The sequence below is a fragment of the Patiria miniata genome, unplaced genomic scaffold (assembly GCF_015706575.1).
Source record: "Patiria miniata isolate m_02_andy unplaced genomic scaffold, ASM1570657v1 HiC_scaffold_3, whole genome shotgun sequence".
Classification (NCBI taxonomy): Eukaryota; Metazoa; Echinodermata; class Asteroidea; order Valvatida; family Asterinidae; genus Patiria; species Patiria miniata.
Genome location: NW_024037069.1, coordinates 12,259,031 through 12,274,373, shown reverse-complemented (window position 1 = coordinate 12,274,373; position 15,343 = coordinate 12,259,031). Strand labels below are relative to the sequence as shown.

General features: G+C 38.7%; 1 protein-coding gene across 6 annotated transcripts in view; it reads left to right on the top strand.

Annotated features, from left to right (window-relative positions):
- The window catches only part of LOC119737924 (fibropellin-1-like), a 50,640-nt gene that overhangs the window by 20,250 nt on the left and 15,047 nt on the right, over window positions 1-15,343 (top strand). For 3 of the 6 annotated variants that reach the window (XM_038212588.1, XM_038212587.1, XM_038212589.1), the window contains exons 13-22: window positions 2,414-2,542; window positions 4,634-4,762; window positions 7,264-7,395; window positions 8,959-9,087; window positions 9,888-10,016; window positions 10,799-10,927; window positions 11,629-11,757; window positions 12,451-12,576; window positions 13,338-13,445; window positions 14,344-14,451. In XM_038212588.1, the coding sequence (XP_038068516.1) occupies window positions 2,414-2,542; window positions 4,634-4,762; window positions 7,264-7,395; window positions 8,959-9,087; window positions 9,888-10,016; window positions 10,799-10,927; window positions 11,629-11,757; window positions 12,451-12,576; window positions 13,338-13,445; window positions 14,344-14,451 (1,248 nt within the window). The remainder of the gene's footprint in view (window positions 1-2,413; window positions 2,543-4,633; window positions 4,763-7,263; window positions 7,396-8,958; window positions 9,088-9,887; window positions 10,017-10,798; window positions 10,928-11,628; window positions 11,758-12,450; window positions 12,577-13,337; window positions 13,446-14,343; window positions 14,452-15,343) is intronic. The other 3 variants (XM_038212590.1, XM_038212592.1, XM_038212591.1) reach the window with 2 other exon arrangements.

Here is a 15,343-nt window from a genome sequence, read left to right as displayed (position 1 = left end):
TAACCGGTTAAAAATGCAAACAGTTTGCTAGACGCTTTGCTAGACGTTTTTTTTCCTAACAAAGTTGTTCATTGAAGTTACAAGTTCCCTTTCCAACAAGAGAAATCTTGTTGCTCCTAAATTTCACATTTTAAAAACTTTTTTTCCCATGGGAACTTGATTTTACACGGATTTTTTCATATCCATTTAAGATCATGGAAAGAGTTCCATACCTGGACATCACTTGACACCCTGTGCACAAACCCAATGAGACTGGTCTGAAAAATTCTAAGTATTTTCACAGTAAATGCTTCAATATTTTCCCTGCTAAATTTGACTTTTTAGGACATGTTATCGCTTACTGATGGCTGATAGGTCACTGCAGGGGAAAATTAGTGATGTCTTTGTACTATGGAATATATATATACATGTATAGTGGATAGTGGATAATTAAAGGTGTTTATTTTGGTAGAAGCTTAAAACGTAAATTTTTATTTTGGTAGAAGCTTAAAATATGAATTTTTTTATATATACATTTGTTGTAAATGCAAGCCATGCGGTATACTAATCCTGTTTTGATTGTGGCTGACCTTTAAAAATGAAACATTGTTAATAGTGTAATTTACTTACTAACCCTTCCAAATCCACCAAAATCTAACAGCTGAGTTTGATGGATTTTGATTGCTTCAAGCTGTAAAATTCTGGCACTTAAAGGGAAAATACAACATTTGCAAACATCAAAAAATAAAACTACCAAATCGTTTTGAAATACCTTGCTGGACTGTTAGTGAATGACAGTGTAAAGCCTCCTATAAAATCATGGCACCTGGTATACTGTCAATTTCAAGAAAAGTGGTATTTTTGTATCAATTTCCAACGCTGATCGGCCGACCAGCGTTGGAAAAAACTGGCTTTTTTTTCAAATACTGGCCCCAGTTGACCATTGCACTTGTTTGCAATCGATTACACACCTATGAACGGGTACAAGCCAGCTAGACTGGTTCCCTGACCTTACAATTCGCCGATCTATGTAAACTGCTATGTTTCTTCTTAAATGGAGTCAGGGAACCAGACTACAGGAAACTGATTGTTTTTCTTAGTTTTTATAGCATTTTCGAACCCAAAACCTCAAAAAATATAGTGTACGGTAACTATATTTGCTATATATTTCCAACCCCCCAATTCCATCCATTTCTGAAAATTACAGCAAAAGCTAATGATGTATATTCCCTTTAACACAGATTTAAACTTCATGTTCAAATTTTGTCAAAATGCAAAGAAGGGTCACTGCAGTGTGTTAGATTTTGGTGGATTTGGGAAGGTTTCTACCAAAAATGCTCAGAGGCAAGGTTTTTAATCAAATTTATTGTACAATGCTATGGTATTTGACATATACTGACTAAGCTTGACTCATGTGGGAAAACTAGCAGTGGATTTATGTTGATTGAAAATAAGCGGATACATTATGTCGGACGATGGAATTTTTGCATCAAGGAGATGAAAGTATTACATGTAGGTTTTCTCCCTACGTTGAAGTAACCCATGAAGACTGGCTATCACTGAGTACAGTGAATAGCTATTTTAAAAAAATTCATGTTGTTGAAGGGTATTGAACCTGAATATGATTTCTGCTATGTACTTTAGACAGTTGGAGAACGGTTTGGGAAAGATTTTTTTTGGGGGGGGGGGGTGGACAATTAGGAAGTGAAGAATGAGAGATGGTCATGATTTTGTTTCAATCTAACTTTCATCTCTTTTGGTGCGGTCTCAAATTCCATGATGATAAGCCTTACAAGTGATAGAGGTTGTCAACCTACAGGTTGGTGCTAAAAGAAGGAAACCCACTTTTGACAGCAATTTTCACCTACTTGTCGAGCATATTTCAAAAATTTAATTCAATGGTATTAAAATCTTGATTTTTAAACGTAAGTGATGAAAAAATAATTGCAAAATGCATATTTTGTCTCCGAGATATGGAAGTTAAAAAATTTCACGTGCCAAACATGTTTGTCCACGGACGGCTTAATTCCATCCGATTGACTGAGCTCCAAAGCTTGATTTGAAGACAAAAAACACTACACTAGAGGAATACTTGGACAATGTTCAGTGATTTTGGTGACTTGTTTTCAAATTAGCTAGTGTCATTAATAACACTGTCCCTGCGATTTTTGAAAATATTTTTTTTCACCACGTATGGTTGAAGAGCTATACTTCACTACGTTATAAAAATAAAACAGTTCACATAAGTTAAGTAAGTAGGTTAAAATTCCTGTCAAAAGTGGGTTCCCTTCTTTAGCACCACCCTGTATAATTAGTCATGATACTCCAGATAGAGTCGATGCTGCCACCCTGAGCAAGAGGGAGTATCTTCCAAGATGTGTAAGAGTTATAAGTTCCAATTTTTGGTTTAATCCTTAATTTTTTCTCCTTCTAGTCGACCCGTGTAGCAGCAATCCCTGTGTAAACGGGGGCGGATGTAGTCAATTCCATTCTGCCACCGGTACTCTGAATTATCAATGTACATGCCCTACAACACATACGGGCACCAACTGTCAAATAGAAGGTTTGTTTTCTATCAAAAGCAACTGAAATACGTAATTTTTGTGTACATGTGCTAATATGTGTAATGCTTTTGCGGGAATGTGTTTGAATGTGATTGGTTATACTTGTTAAATGTAAGTTATAAAAAATGTTTGAAAAAGTAAATGTTTTAAAACAACGCCCAAAGAATAAGCTTTTTGTTTGATTATCTCCAAAGTCTATGCAGTGACCAAACTAAAATAAGTAGTTGCATGTTTTTGCACATGCTTCACCTCCAAGTATTTTGTGCGTATTTGTAAAATCAGTCTACTTTTTAATTTCTGCAAATATTTGTCAACTTGTTCAGTTAGTTGCTCATTTGTTTGCTCCTTTTCGATATTTGATAATGCATCTTGGGTATGAATGACAAACAAACCAGGCAATTTGTGCACAATCCTATGGGGCTGTGAACCACTTACAACTTTCATTTGATTTCTCATTAAACATCAAGAATGTAGTGATCATCTTAATTAACACATTGTTGCACCAGTAATTTTAAATATAATTATGTTAAAAATCAGGTGTTTTTTTTTTTTTTTTTTTAAAGCTTATCAAAGTGATGAAAATTTTTGGGAATCCCTTTTTATAGATACCATTTTCAATGCCCCCTGCTTGTCATCCATACCATTGGTACAATGTGAAAGTCAAAAAGTTTTTTTTGTGGGTGCTTTTTGCTGTTATGTTCAGTGTAAAAAAAGTTGATGTTTTCTGTAAAGTGATATTGTTTGTATAGACCTTTTAAGCCCCGCCCACTTTAGGCCCGCCTACTTTAAGCCCCGCCCACTTCACCTTCCAAATGTCACTCTGCATGTTCATCTGGGTGTGTCATACATATTTTGTTGCCAAAATCAGGGCTGTGATTGGTCAAAACATCAGGAGGCGGGGCCTAATGGAATGATCAATTGGGACGAACGGGTGTTAATGTGAGATGTAAAAGATCTTGGGTGAAAAGTGTTTTGAGTCATAACAACCACCTAAATTTTACATTTTTGAGTCAAACTTTGCCCGTATCTATATCGTATTTTTGATATATATCATCTTCATTGCTTTTTCAACAATTTAAAAAAAACTCACAAGAATAAGCAACAATCTGGACAATTTTAAATGACATTGTCGCTTTGCTGTCTGAGGCAATGTAATCTGCTTAAAGGATAATATAGTTGCTTGCTTAAATCCATGATATTGTGGTTATATTTAGTAAGATTTGAAATTTTAAATGAATTTATTAAAAAAATGTATGGTTGGTTGTGAACAGGTTTGTGGATGTAAAGAAAAAATGATGGCAATTTGTTTGCACCAAAAAGGGCTAAAATTTAGTCCAACTTTGCATTCCTTTTAATGACAAATTTAGCATTTACAGATATCTAAGTAAGCTTTAGCTAACAATTTGTGTGTGTTGCTGTTTCCCATTAGTATTGTATTTGTGCTAAAAAGTTGGTTTTGTCTGGGTAAATGTGACAAGATTGTGATACAGCTAACACTAGCCAGCAAAACATACGCTCCGCAATAATACAGGGTGAGTAAAAAAAAAACGAAACCCAAATGTTTGGACCATTGTTTTAGTGAAGTTCTGCATGCAGCACTTTCAAAATATAGGATATAAAAGCCAAATTCATAAGCTTTCTTTAAGTACATGAATCATTCAAATCACTTACGTACTTTTCAAGTTACAGAATTTTAAACACAACCACCATTTTAAGGTTTTGTCCACGGATCGCAAAAAATGTCAGTATTCTTTCAGCAAAACGAAAACAAATCGCAGAGGGATGTGTGTGAATTGTTTTCGTTTTGCTAAAAGAATGCACACCTTTTTTGTGATCCGTGGACAGCACTTTAAAACAGTGGTTGTGTTTAAAATTCCGTAACTTGAAAAGTACATGAGTGATTTGTAAGATTATTGTACTAAAAGAAATCTTGTGAATTGGGCTTTCATGTCCTATATTTTGAAGGTGCTGCATGCAAAACGTCAATAAAACAATAGTCTCGACATTTGGTGTTTTTTTTTTTAATCACCCTGTATTTTAATTTGTATATATCAACCATGTTGACAAACCGTTTTTTGTCATTCTGCCAGTCAACCCCTGTGGGAGTAATCCGTGTAGGAATGGTGGTACGTGCCAATCGCTACGTTCCTCGACCGGTCTGCTGGTCTATCAATGCCTTTGCCCTTCTACATTCACTGGCACCAACTGCGATCAGCCAGGTTTGTCTCAGATAGAAATAAAAAGTCTCTCACAAAGTCAGAGTAAAGTTGTACGTGATATCAAGTGTCTGATAAAACCAATTAGGAAAGACTAACTGTTTCATGTTGCATCCAGTGTTGCAGTCTAGTCTGTCAAAAGTTTAGTTTATACAAGAAGTCAAGTTACCAGTCCGGTCACATGTAACAGTCAGAATTCGCCACCGTCACCACGAAGTGACCTTAACCCCTGCAAAGTGGAAAATGTGTGTTTCGAGTCCAGTGATTTAAGTTGGCAATGTTTTGAAACGGATATCTGAATATCGCTTTAGCCTCAAAATTCATATTTTGTTGCACTGTCTGAAAGCTGGGATCTTAAATGACACATTAATGTATGAGTTTTTATTAAACAATATGACTTTTAATGAGTTATCAAACTAATTAATCATAAGTACACTTCGTGAAAACTAAAAAATCAGATAACTCTGTGTTTTTATTAAACTTAAATTATTTTATCTTCTCCTGAAGACGGTCAGAGCATACTGACCGGAACGTCGAGTTTATACCTCTGGTTCTTTTCAGAACCATTCTCTTAGTTGAGAAATTATTCGCACATGGTGTTTCCGCAAACCTTTCATTATTTAGTATCTCCACCATGCAAAGCCTCAAATCTTACTTAACTCTGTGTTTGAGTTTTCACGAAGTGACGCTACCCGTGTGTATTAGCTATGGGCTTAGCGTCACTTCGTGAAAATGCCAGAAGTATATCATGTGACATTTGTGTTACTTCGTGAAAACGCAAAACCCGTTTTTGAAGCATAGTGTGCAGGCAGTTTACACGTGAAAGAATGGTATAGTACACCTTGTGAAAACACATTTTCCGGTTTTGACCCATTAAGTTAGAAATGTTAATAAATGTTAATTAATATTTGGACAAAACTAATTAACTCTTTGTATAGTAATTTCTTGAGAAGATAGAATATGTATAATTAATCACCAATTAGGGGGAAAAATCAAAATCGCAAAATATTGATTTTTCGATGTTAGTGTCACTTTGTGGGGACAGTGACAAATTCATTTAAAAGCTTGTAAGGTGATTCGGGACTGGATGACTTGTGATGACTTATGATGACTTGTGATGACTTGTGATGACTTTTGATGGCTTGTGATGGCTTGTGATTACTTGTGATGACTTGTGATGACTTGTGATGACTTGTGATGACTTGTGATGACTTGTGATGACTTGTGATTGCTTGTGATTGCTTCTGATTACTTGTGATTACTTGTGATCACTTGTGATCACTTGTGATGACTGTGATGGACACAACTGCAACATTGCGTAATTCAATTTTGCATTTTAAAATGTGATTAGGTGGGATTTGCAGAAGCTATCTGTCAATAGGTCGCATATGTGTTTTTTCCCCAATTACTGTGAAACATCTCCCCAACTTTTTAAGGCATACAGGTCGTTGCGAAGTTAGCATTCATAAAAACAATTAACTGCTGCATAGTGGATTCTGCGTTTAGCGGAGTAGGAAGGTGAAATATTTGCCAGTGCCTGTGTGAAAATGTGACATCAAGATGTTACATCACAAAATGTTGTCTGTAAATAAGTATGGCGTAAATTTACTTGGTAGGGTGTTTAAATAAGAAAATGTCAACACTAGCTGAGGTGGAATGCTATATCAGCAATCAGCAGGCTCCTACATGTATCTCAATACTAATGTTGGACACGTCACTGGAAAGGCCTTCTACACCTGGACTCCATGACTTGCTTCAAGACCTTCGGCGTGGACCATCACGGCTTTGTCTTCAAATTACAGAGACGATTTAATCACGGAAAGTCAAAACCCACGATTGGAGGAGTTGTCAGGAGTGATAAAAACTCATCGTTGCCTCTCTCACTGTCGTCATTTCATGAGTTTTAAGCGTTGTTTCACTTGGGTCAATATACAAGCAACTTGCGGCAGGCAAACCCAAGATGAAAACAATGTACAAATGTTAATCCCATGTAAATATCCTGGGAACTTCCATCGATGTTGGGAAAATGTACTTTGTTCATCCATGGTTCATCATAGTTAAGGGTTCCTTTTTTTCTTAACGTACATTTAGATGCCTTTCAATTTGCCAATGAAAATTGCCACACATGACTTGTCACTAACTTATATACATGTTATTTCGCTTGTGGAGTGATTTTTAACAGTTGTTTACAAGATTTTCAATAGTTGTATTATAAATTGTAGTCAAAAGGCTCCTTTTTATAGCCGTTTGAGTGACAAACTTTTGAAGGGGTTGCAAAATTTTGAAACAATGTCACCGGTACGGCTAGCCTACTTTGTTCAATGGGACCTGGTTTTGCTGATGGTGGAACCGCGTTGATTTCTACACGGGTAGGGAAACGATAGTGTGAAACAGTCTATAGTGAGTTCAATACCCCCAAAGTTTTCCTCCAAAAATGTTTATAACAATAACATCCCTCTACAGGATTAATAATCTTATTGATAATGTATCTTTTTTATCATCAGTGAACCTGTGCAGCAGCACCAACCCTTGCAGAAATGGCGCCACCTGCGTGTCTGTCACCAACAACAATAATCAACCCGATTACATTTGCGTCTGCACATCTGCATGGAGTGGTCTCACCTGCGAAGTAGCGGGTAAGTCCCCTGCAAATGGCGACATTTGTTATTTGAGTTTTGTTGGTTTAGGAATGGACTGTTGGATAGGTTTTACAAAAAAGCTTCTGGCTGTGAAATAATAATGTCACATTGTGCCCCTCCAGACCCCACACGAGCCCCCTGGCAAGAAACGGCAGGCCTTGTAAAGCTGGTCCCAAAGTGCACACGCTACATGAGTCCTTTGTCAGGAATTTTCATTTGGAGATTCAGGCCAAAATAGGACCACTTCATCACATCAACACATCACATCTCTTGGTGTTCCGACTTCCATAATTTTTTAACTAAAGATGGTACCAACATGCGGTTTTCACAGCAGTAATGCTGAGATTGTGCTCTTACCAAATCTGTATAAAAAAAAAATTGACCAGGGTCGACAAATGACTCATGTAGCTTGATTGCATCACATATTCAGTTGATTCAGAATAGCTTTTCACTGGAAGTCTGCAGTGGCAGATCCAGGGGGTGTAGAGGTGTGGGTCCCCCCCCCTGTAGTGGCTGAAACTTTCTCAAATTAAACCGTTTTCATAGCACTTCTGCACCTTCTTCCCTCAGCATACCCTCCGCCCTCCCCCAGCATACCCTCCGCCCTCCCCCAGCATACCCTCCGCCCTCCCCCAGCATACCCTCCGCCCTCCCCCAGCATACCCTCCCCCGCCCTACCCTTGGCAGTAACCTCTCTGGATCCACCCTTGGTCCGTTCATGCATCTAGTCTACACAATGGGCCGGGTTTAAAGCTATAGTCCATCATTTGCAGCCATCCGAAAAGTAACTGGCGTAATTACTGTTGAAAAACAAACTTGGTTGAAAGATAGTAAGGGAACTAAACTCCCTGTGAAATTATTCCTTCTGGGAAGCTGTCATTTTGAAGTAATCAATGAAAGAAGACCTTTCCAACGGTGATTCTTAAGAAGCACCGTAGGAAAATTTAAATTAGTAGTTCGTTTTGTTATTCAGCGCAGCGCGCACAAGTATTGGAACGCCGCACACGCGCGCGCGGTTGTTATAATTCGTCGGATCAGTGTGCGACGCCGCGTATAGCTGCAATTCAAAACAATTCAAAACATGATTCAGTAACTTTTGATTTGAAATTGAGATCTTAGAATGCTGCTTTTCTCGGAATGTACAGCTGAATTAGCTGAGCTGAAACTTCATCAGGTTAGTTGCTCAGTATCCTTCATTAGATTTTGAACACTTTTGTTGCTTCAAACGAACAAAATGCACAAATTACAAATGATGGACTATATCTTTAACTTGTTCATTGCAATGCCTTACAGGGTAATCCTGATTATTGATAACACATGCATTGCTTACAAGTGACTGTTAGAGAGTCAGTCAGTCAGTCGGTGAGATAGGTACAAAGAGAAAAAATTAAGGGATTGTTTTGTCTTTGTGAATTTTTTTTTTGGGGGGAGGGCTAATTCCTCATTTTTATACGATGGAATTTTGGCATCAGGGAGATGTACATTTTTATGTTGGGCTTATATGTCGGAGAAGGGCAAAACCCAATGAAAAATATATTCTTCATTTGTCCTTTTTTTCAGTTAACCTGTGCGTCACCTTGTCTCCCTGTATGAATGGAGGGGGATGTGTGCCTACAATGAATAACAATGTGCCTGGTTACCAGTGTAATTGCCCATCTGCCTGGACAGGTCCAAACTGCAACCTACCAGGTAATTGTCGCTGGCTGAAAGATTTAAGAAATAACAAAATGGGTTCGAAACCAGTTCTGCAGCCGATTTCAAACGCCTCTAGTCAAACGATGGTCTGGAGTCCTGGCTCCCCGCTGTGCTTTATGATGCCCGCGGCTATTGGTAACCGGTGATGCAACCCTGCCCCAGGCTCTGGTTCCAATTAGTCAACTAGAGTAGCCCAACCAGCCTTCGTTCGAGCGAAGTTAGCCCAACTATGGTTAACTATAGTTCGCGCTTGAACTTGCTCATGGAAGTCAGTCTTGTTCCTGGTCTCTACAATGATATTCTAAATTTCAGTGGAGGATTAGGAACCAGTTTGTGAGTGCACCTCATTGATCTCCATTAGTAAGACTGGATAGGACACAGCGCCCTCCATCTTGTGCACGCATGCGTAGTCATTGGTGAGGGTTTGAAAGTTAGAAATGCGTTCATCACACACAGACCATGCAGCATGCACAGGTCACGCATGCGCGGTCGCAAACGTTAAACCCACACTGTACTACCCAGCTGTTTGTGTCCGCGTTTTCCGAATCTTCACTGCGCGCAAGTATACGCCTGTCCTATCCAGTCTTACTAATGGAGATCAATGGTGCACCTACATGTACCATACTGGTATTCAAGCACTACTATCACCCCTTCATGCCGGAAACAAGTGTCTTACTTTGACAACCGTTTCATAGTTGCACTTTTCAGATGGTACTAAACTGTGCACTTACTCCATTTGAGATTGTCTATCATGTCTATGTATTAATTGATTGCAATAATTTCTTTTGTTTCAGTTAACCTCTGCACAACTATTCTTCCGTGCCAGAACGGAGGTACTTGTGCACCACAGAATGTCGGGAACCAGGCTGGTTACCAGTGTACCTGTTTCCCAGCCTGGATGGGTACCAACTGCGAAACACTAGGTAAAATTGACCGTCGATAGCTGGAACAAGATTGTTTTATGCCCCTTTTTGGTGAATTTGGCGATGAAATGTTGTGAATTGATGATGGCCTCTATACGGAGTAAACAATTGAGTGCACTGATGACCCTCATGCATGTCGTTCACTGATTGAATAATGTACAGTTACAATCTTTCAGTATTGGTGGGTTTTTTTTGGGGGGGGTACTTTTGCACAGGAAAAATTCAATAAGGTGTGCTTGTTCACCACATTGGTAACCCATCCAAATTATCAAGTTGTTGTTAAAAATATTTACCTCATTCATGAATTTTGCCTCAAGATCGCGGTGTACATTTTGAATATCAGGTATCAAAACCAACTATTAAAATATGTTTCCCTGATGTAAAATTCCATCATTAAACAAAATTTTAAATACATTGTAAAGATATTGATTACAGTAATCACTACTGTATCAGATTTGAACCGGCCAGCCAACCTAGCAAGGTCGGCTATCAAGTGGTTATATGTCTGTACTAGTAAGCAGGAGGTTGTGGGTTCGAGTCCCACCCAAGCAAGCCTGTGGTATTCTCTTGCAACCTTTTACCATTTTGTCAGGGGGTTGGGCCACGGCTTTGGGCGTCACATGAGGATCGTGATGTCCTGCGGTTGAGCGTTTGATCAGCCCGGCTGTCGTGGCTAACCCGTCTGCCTTTACCCGAGTCGATCCAGGTGAGCTACTGGAACGCACCCAAAGAAAGGGCAAATCCCAATATTAAAATCTTTTTCTTTTGCTGATTCTTGACAGTGAACCTTTGTGACACCGCATCCCCTTGCCAGAATGGCGGCACCTGTTTGATAAATAATGCCAACAACCAGGCAGGCTATACCTGTTTCTGCCCAAGTGAATGGACTGGTTTGTTGTGCCATGTACCAGGTATGGTGAAAATCTCACAACTCTTTCAAGATGGTTCCCTGTGTTTTCTTTGCATTTCACTTCGAAAAATATATTTGTTTGAATGAGACATCGAATAAAAAAAAATCCACAGATGTTTAGATATTTTGCTCCCAGGGGATAATTCAGCTCTCGCTGGGCAGTTCATTTGTGCCCAAAATAGAAGCCCTATTTTCAGAGGGTTGCAGACGCCCAGAATCTGAATAAAGTAGATTTTTCGTTAAAGCAAAACATACATATTGAAAAGTTGTTCGGAGAGAACAATATTTTTGTTTGAAGAGCAGGGGGTAATGCAGTACAACAAACATCTTTACAGAGATTGTTTAGAATGCAAGTAGACAATTGTTTGATCATTTTTTCATTCCTTTTCGGTTACGGTTTCAATTAAGCGAACAGCATTTTTCGTGTCACTTTGGCTAAATTATAAATAAATGTTGGATGTTTCAATAAGCATTGATTCTCTGTCCTTTCAGAAAAAAATGGTCTTAGAATTATTTTCATCAAGTGTGTTCATCCCAAAAGAAGCCTCATCGTTACATAGTGGTATATATCCCCCCCCTTCACTTTAAAAAGTGTGTGGGGGGGGGGGGGAACATGTCCCCCCTGTCCCCCACCAATTGACACCTATACTGTTAGCATTTTCTTGCCTTCTACTGATCAAATTTTTGTTCCAACTATGACAGTGTCTGGATGTGCTACCAACCCCTGTCAAAATGGCGGTCGTTGTGTCCCCACGCCCGGCTCCGCTCAGTTCACCTGTGATTGCACCGTTATCCCAGGGACAGCGTTCATCGGAACAACTTGTCAGAATCGTAAGTGAGAGAGGTTTTCTGAGACTAACCTTTGTAACTGTGCTTCTTCCTTGAAATATAACCTCAGTGTTCACAAACATCGACTTTATTCCAAATTTGGCTTCAGGTTTACGATTTCAAGTTAAGCCTCTGGATCTACGTTACTCTATTTTCTACAACAAGTACATTAGGTTGACGCATGTGAGGCCAAATATTTTTAGTTTCTTGGGTAAATGCTTCAAGATAATTCTGGCATTCGAGATGATGCCAAAACAAAGGTTTGGAAAATGTCCTTTTCTATATATTCTTAGTTGGTCTAGCATCCGGTCTTCTAGGATGAAGGTAGTTACTTAACAGTGCTAGAAATTGTGAACTGTCTTGAAGTTGGTTCCTGTCTCTCTATATAGATGGACTTTCATTTATATAGATGGACTTCCATGGACAAAATATGAGGTTGCATTCTAACTCTGTTTCAAGACGTTTAAAGTTCTTTTTGCTGAGGATGTCATCAGTTTTTGTGTCATGATAGTTTTTTTGATTATTCATTGCTATGAAATGATAAATTCTGTCCGTCTACATTTTATTTTTTTCACAGAAAACTGGTTCTCAAAATCATTTCTGGTGACATTTTGCACAGAGGTGAATACAAGGAAATATAAATGCTATTAAAATTTAAAAAACAAACAAACAAATATTCATAATTTATCTGTGCAGCTAACCCATGCCTCAACAACAATGAATGCCTGAATGGCGGCATCTGTGGATTTGAAGACGCTGATGGAAGCCCATTTATTGTCTGTAACTGCCCGGCAACGCACACCGGTTCCCGCTGTGAAATTGGTAAGCAGCACTGTAGGCACATTTGGATTGTTTTGAAAGCTTGAGAGCAAAACTTGGCAAGCTTACTTGGTTGGAACATGACCTCTTTCTTCTTAGAGTTCGCTACTCTGTTGTCAAACAGTGTACTTAATTTCCACGAGAATGGATCAATAAAGAATTCTACAGGGTGAGTCCAGAAAATGAAACCTAAATTTTTGTCCGGACTATTGTTTTAGTGCAGTTCTGTATGTAGCACTTTTAAAATCTAGGATATGAAAGCCCATTTCATAAGCTCTCTTTTAGTACAAAAAGCATTCAGGTCACTCATGTACTTTTTAAATTACGGAATTTTAAACACGACCCCCATTTTAAAGTTCTGTCCACGGATCACAAAAAAAGGTGTGCGTTCTTTCAGCAAAACGAAAACATTTCACACACATCCCTATGTGATTTGTTTTCGTTTTGCTGAAAGAACACTTATCTTTATGTGATCCGTAGACAGAACTCTAAAACGGTGGTTGTGTTGAAAAACTCTGTAACTTGAAAAGTACACAAGTGATTTGAATGATTTTTGTACTAAAAGAAAACTTATGAATTGAGCTTTCATATCCTAGATTTTAAAAGTGCTACATGTAGAATTTCACTTAAACAATAGTCCCAACATTTGGGTTTTGTTTTTTTGGCTCACCCTGTAAAACCTTCATCTAAATCTAAATCTGCCCTCTCCCTCTCTTGCACCTTACACATTAAGTTTCCATTTTGCTCCTGTTTTCTCTGTGTAGTCGTTGCCTGTCAGAACCACAACTGTGTCCGCGGTTCATGCGTTCCTCAAGTCTCCGGTTACACTTGTCTGTGTGACCAGGGATGGGGTGGATTACTCTGTGATCAAGGTACGTATCAGAATGGAGAAACATCATCTGACCAGTGGTTTGGAAATCAAGGTCACCTGTTTCAGTCTGGCGTTCCGGACTCGCACCGGAGCCAAATTGCTCAGAATATTTAAATTAAGCTCATGAACGGTGGGATGTGTGGCGTAGTGCGTAAAGCGCGCGCTTCTTACCGCTGTGGCCCAGGTTTGATTCCCGGCTCCGGTCACATGTCAGTAGAGTTGTTCGTTGATTCTCTCCTGTGCCACGAGGGTTTTTCTCCGAGCTCTCCGGTTTTCCTCCCTCCTAAAAAATCAACACTTTCGATCTCTGGCTGTGCTCCGTGGTCAGACATGGGTCGTATGGCACCTGCCTAAGGTGTCTTTATGTGTCTTCGTCTTGACCATGTTGTAGCTGCATCCTTTGCAATTCAGCTTCTGCTGCGAGTAAGGATGATTACCTACCAAAATTGATATACATATTTACATGTTTATGAAGCGTTTGATGTTTGGACAGTTAGGAGCGACTTTGTCAAAAGATCGGTGGTTGTAGTCATTAGAAAACTACGGCAGAGTCTAGTCAATAGAAAATAACATGGACATTTCTGTTTAACATCAGACTCTGTAATCTAATCCGATACAGATTTTAGGTCATTTAGTGTATTTTTTGGAGTCTGAAGTGTGTTACTTTTTGTAAAAATATACGTCAGTTTTACACTAAAAATATTAAAAAAATTATTGTCTTCTCTCAACGGCTTCTTGGCTGCTTTTTGGTCAGTCGAAATAATGTATTACTTCTTCCCAGCCCAACTCTAGTCATAATGAAAACTTAAAACCCCTCAGGAGAAATTTTGAAAAATGTATGAACAGATATGATGTCATTGCTTTAGTATATACTGTTTTTGTTTTGGGACTATCAACAGAATTGCAATGCTTCCAAAATCCTTGTGATCATGGCACGTGTCGGGAACTTGGTAACTCCTTTGTGTGCGACTGTGACACTAATTACTACGGAACAACGTGCAACATCTGTAAGTTTTTGTTTTTAGATCGAACAAAGAAGTAGTTGGTTTTCAGAGCAGAAAGATGTATTGCAGTTTCACAGTTTTTACTTTCCTTTTTTTCTCTCAATTTTTTTTTGTTTATAATCATCAACCAAAGCTTGTTTGACCTTTTTCGGACTCGCAGTCCAGAGTTGTGCCAAACCAACTTGCAACCCAACCCAAGAAAATGAGCCACAAGTTGGCATAGTTACTGTTGAGACATTGAACTTTGAAAAATCCTGCCCAATAGAAATCACAGAAAAAGTGAACATTGACTTTGCGAGACTAGCGCGCTCTATAGGAAAAGTCAACATTTCCACCTACATCTACATATATTAAGATGTCAAACTAAGTGATATACCAAAAATAGCAAGCAAACTACCTACCCAACCCAACAGATAAAAAATTGCGTGAAATCATTTTAATAAGGGAATAAATGTGTGCTTGGCCAGTTTTAAACTCTCTGTTTAAGAATGGTTGAAGTCTGGATTCTAATAATTACCTGATCCGAAGGCGAGGGTAATTATCAGCATCATAAATACCTTAACAAAAAATAAAAACTTTTCGGTCCAAAAGTCAAAACAAGGCAAAAAGTATAGATTTCCAATGATTTTTCTTTCAACAGTTTTACTTCATGTTTTTCGAAACACCCCTGTAGCTATATTATGGTAGTGTCCATGTTGTAAACATCTCCTTATATGGAGATTGTAGCGCAATGTCGCGCAGAACGCAGCTGTGCCGGTGTAGTGTGAATTTAGGACTATGAAAATCTGACTGACTGATAGTACTGCGCATGCCTAAGTGTGCAACCAATGAAACGGTAACTGAAAGGCACTGGATTTCATAGGAGTCCAAATTTCATGTGACACTGGAAAAGTGT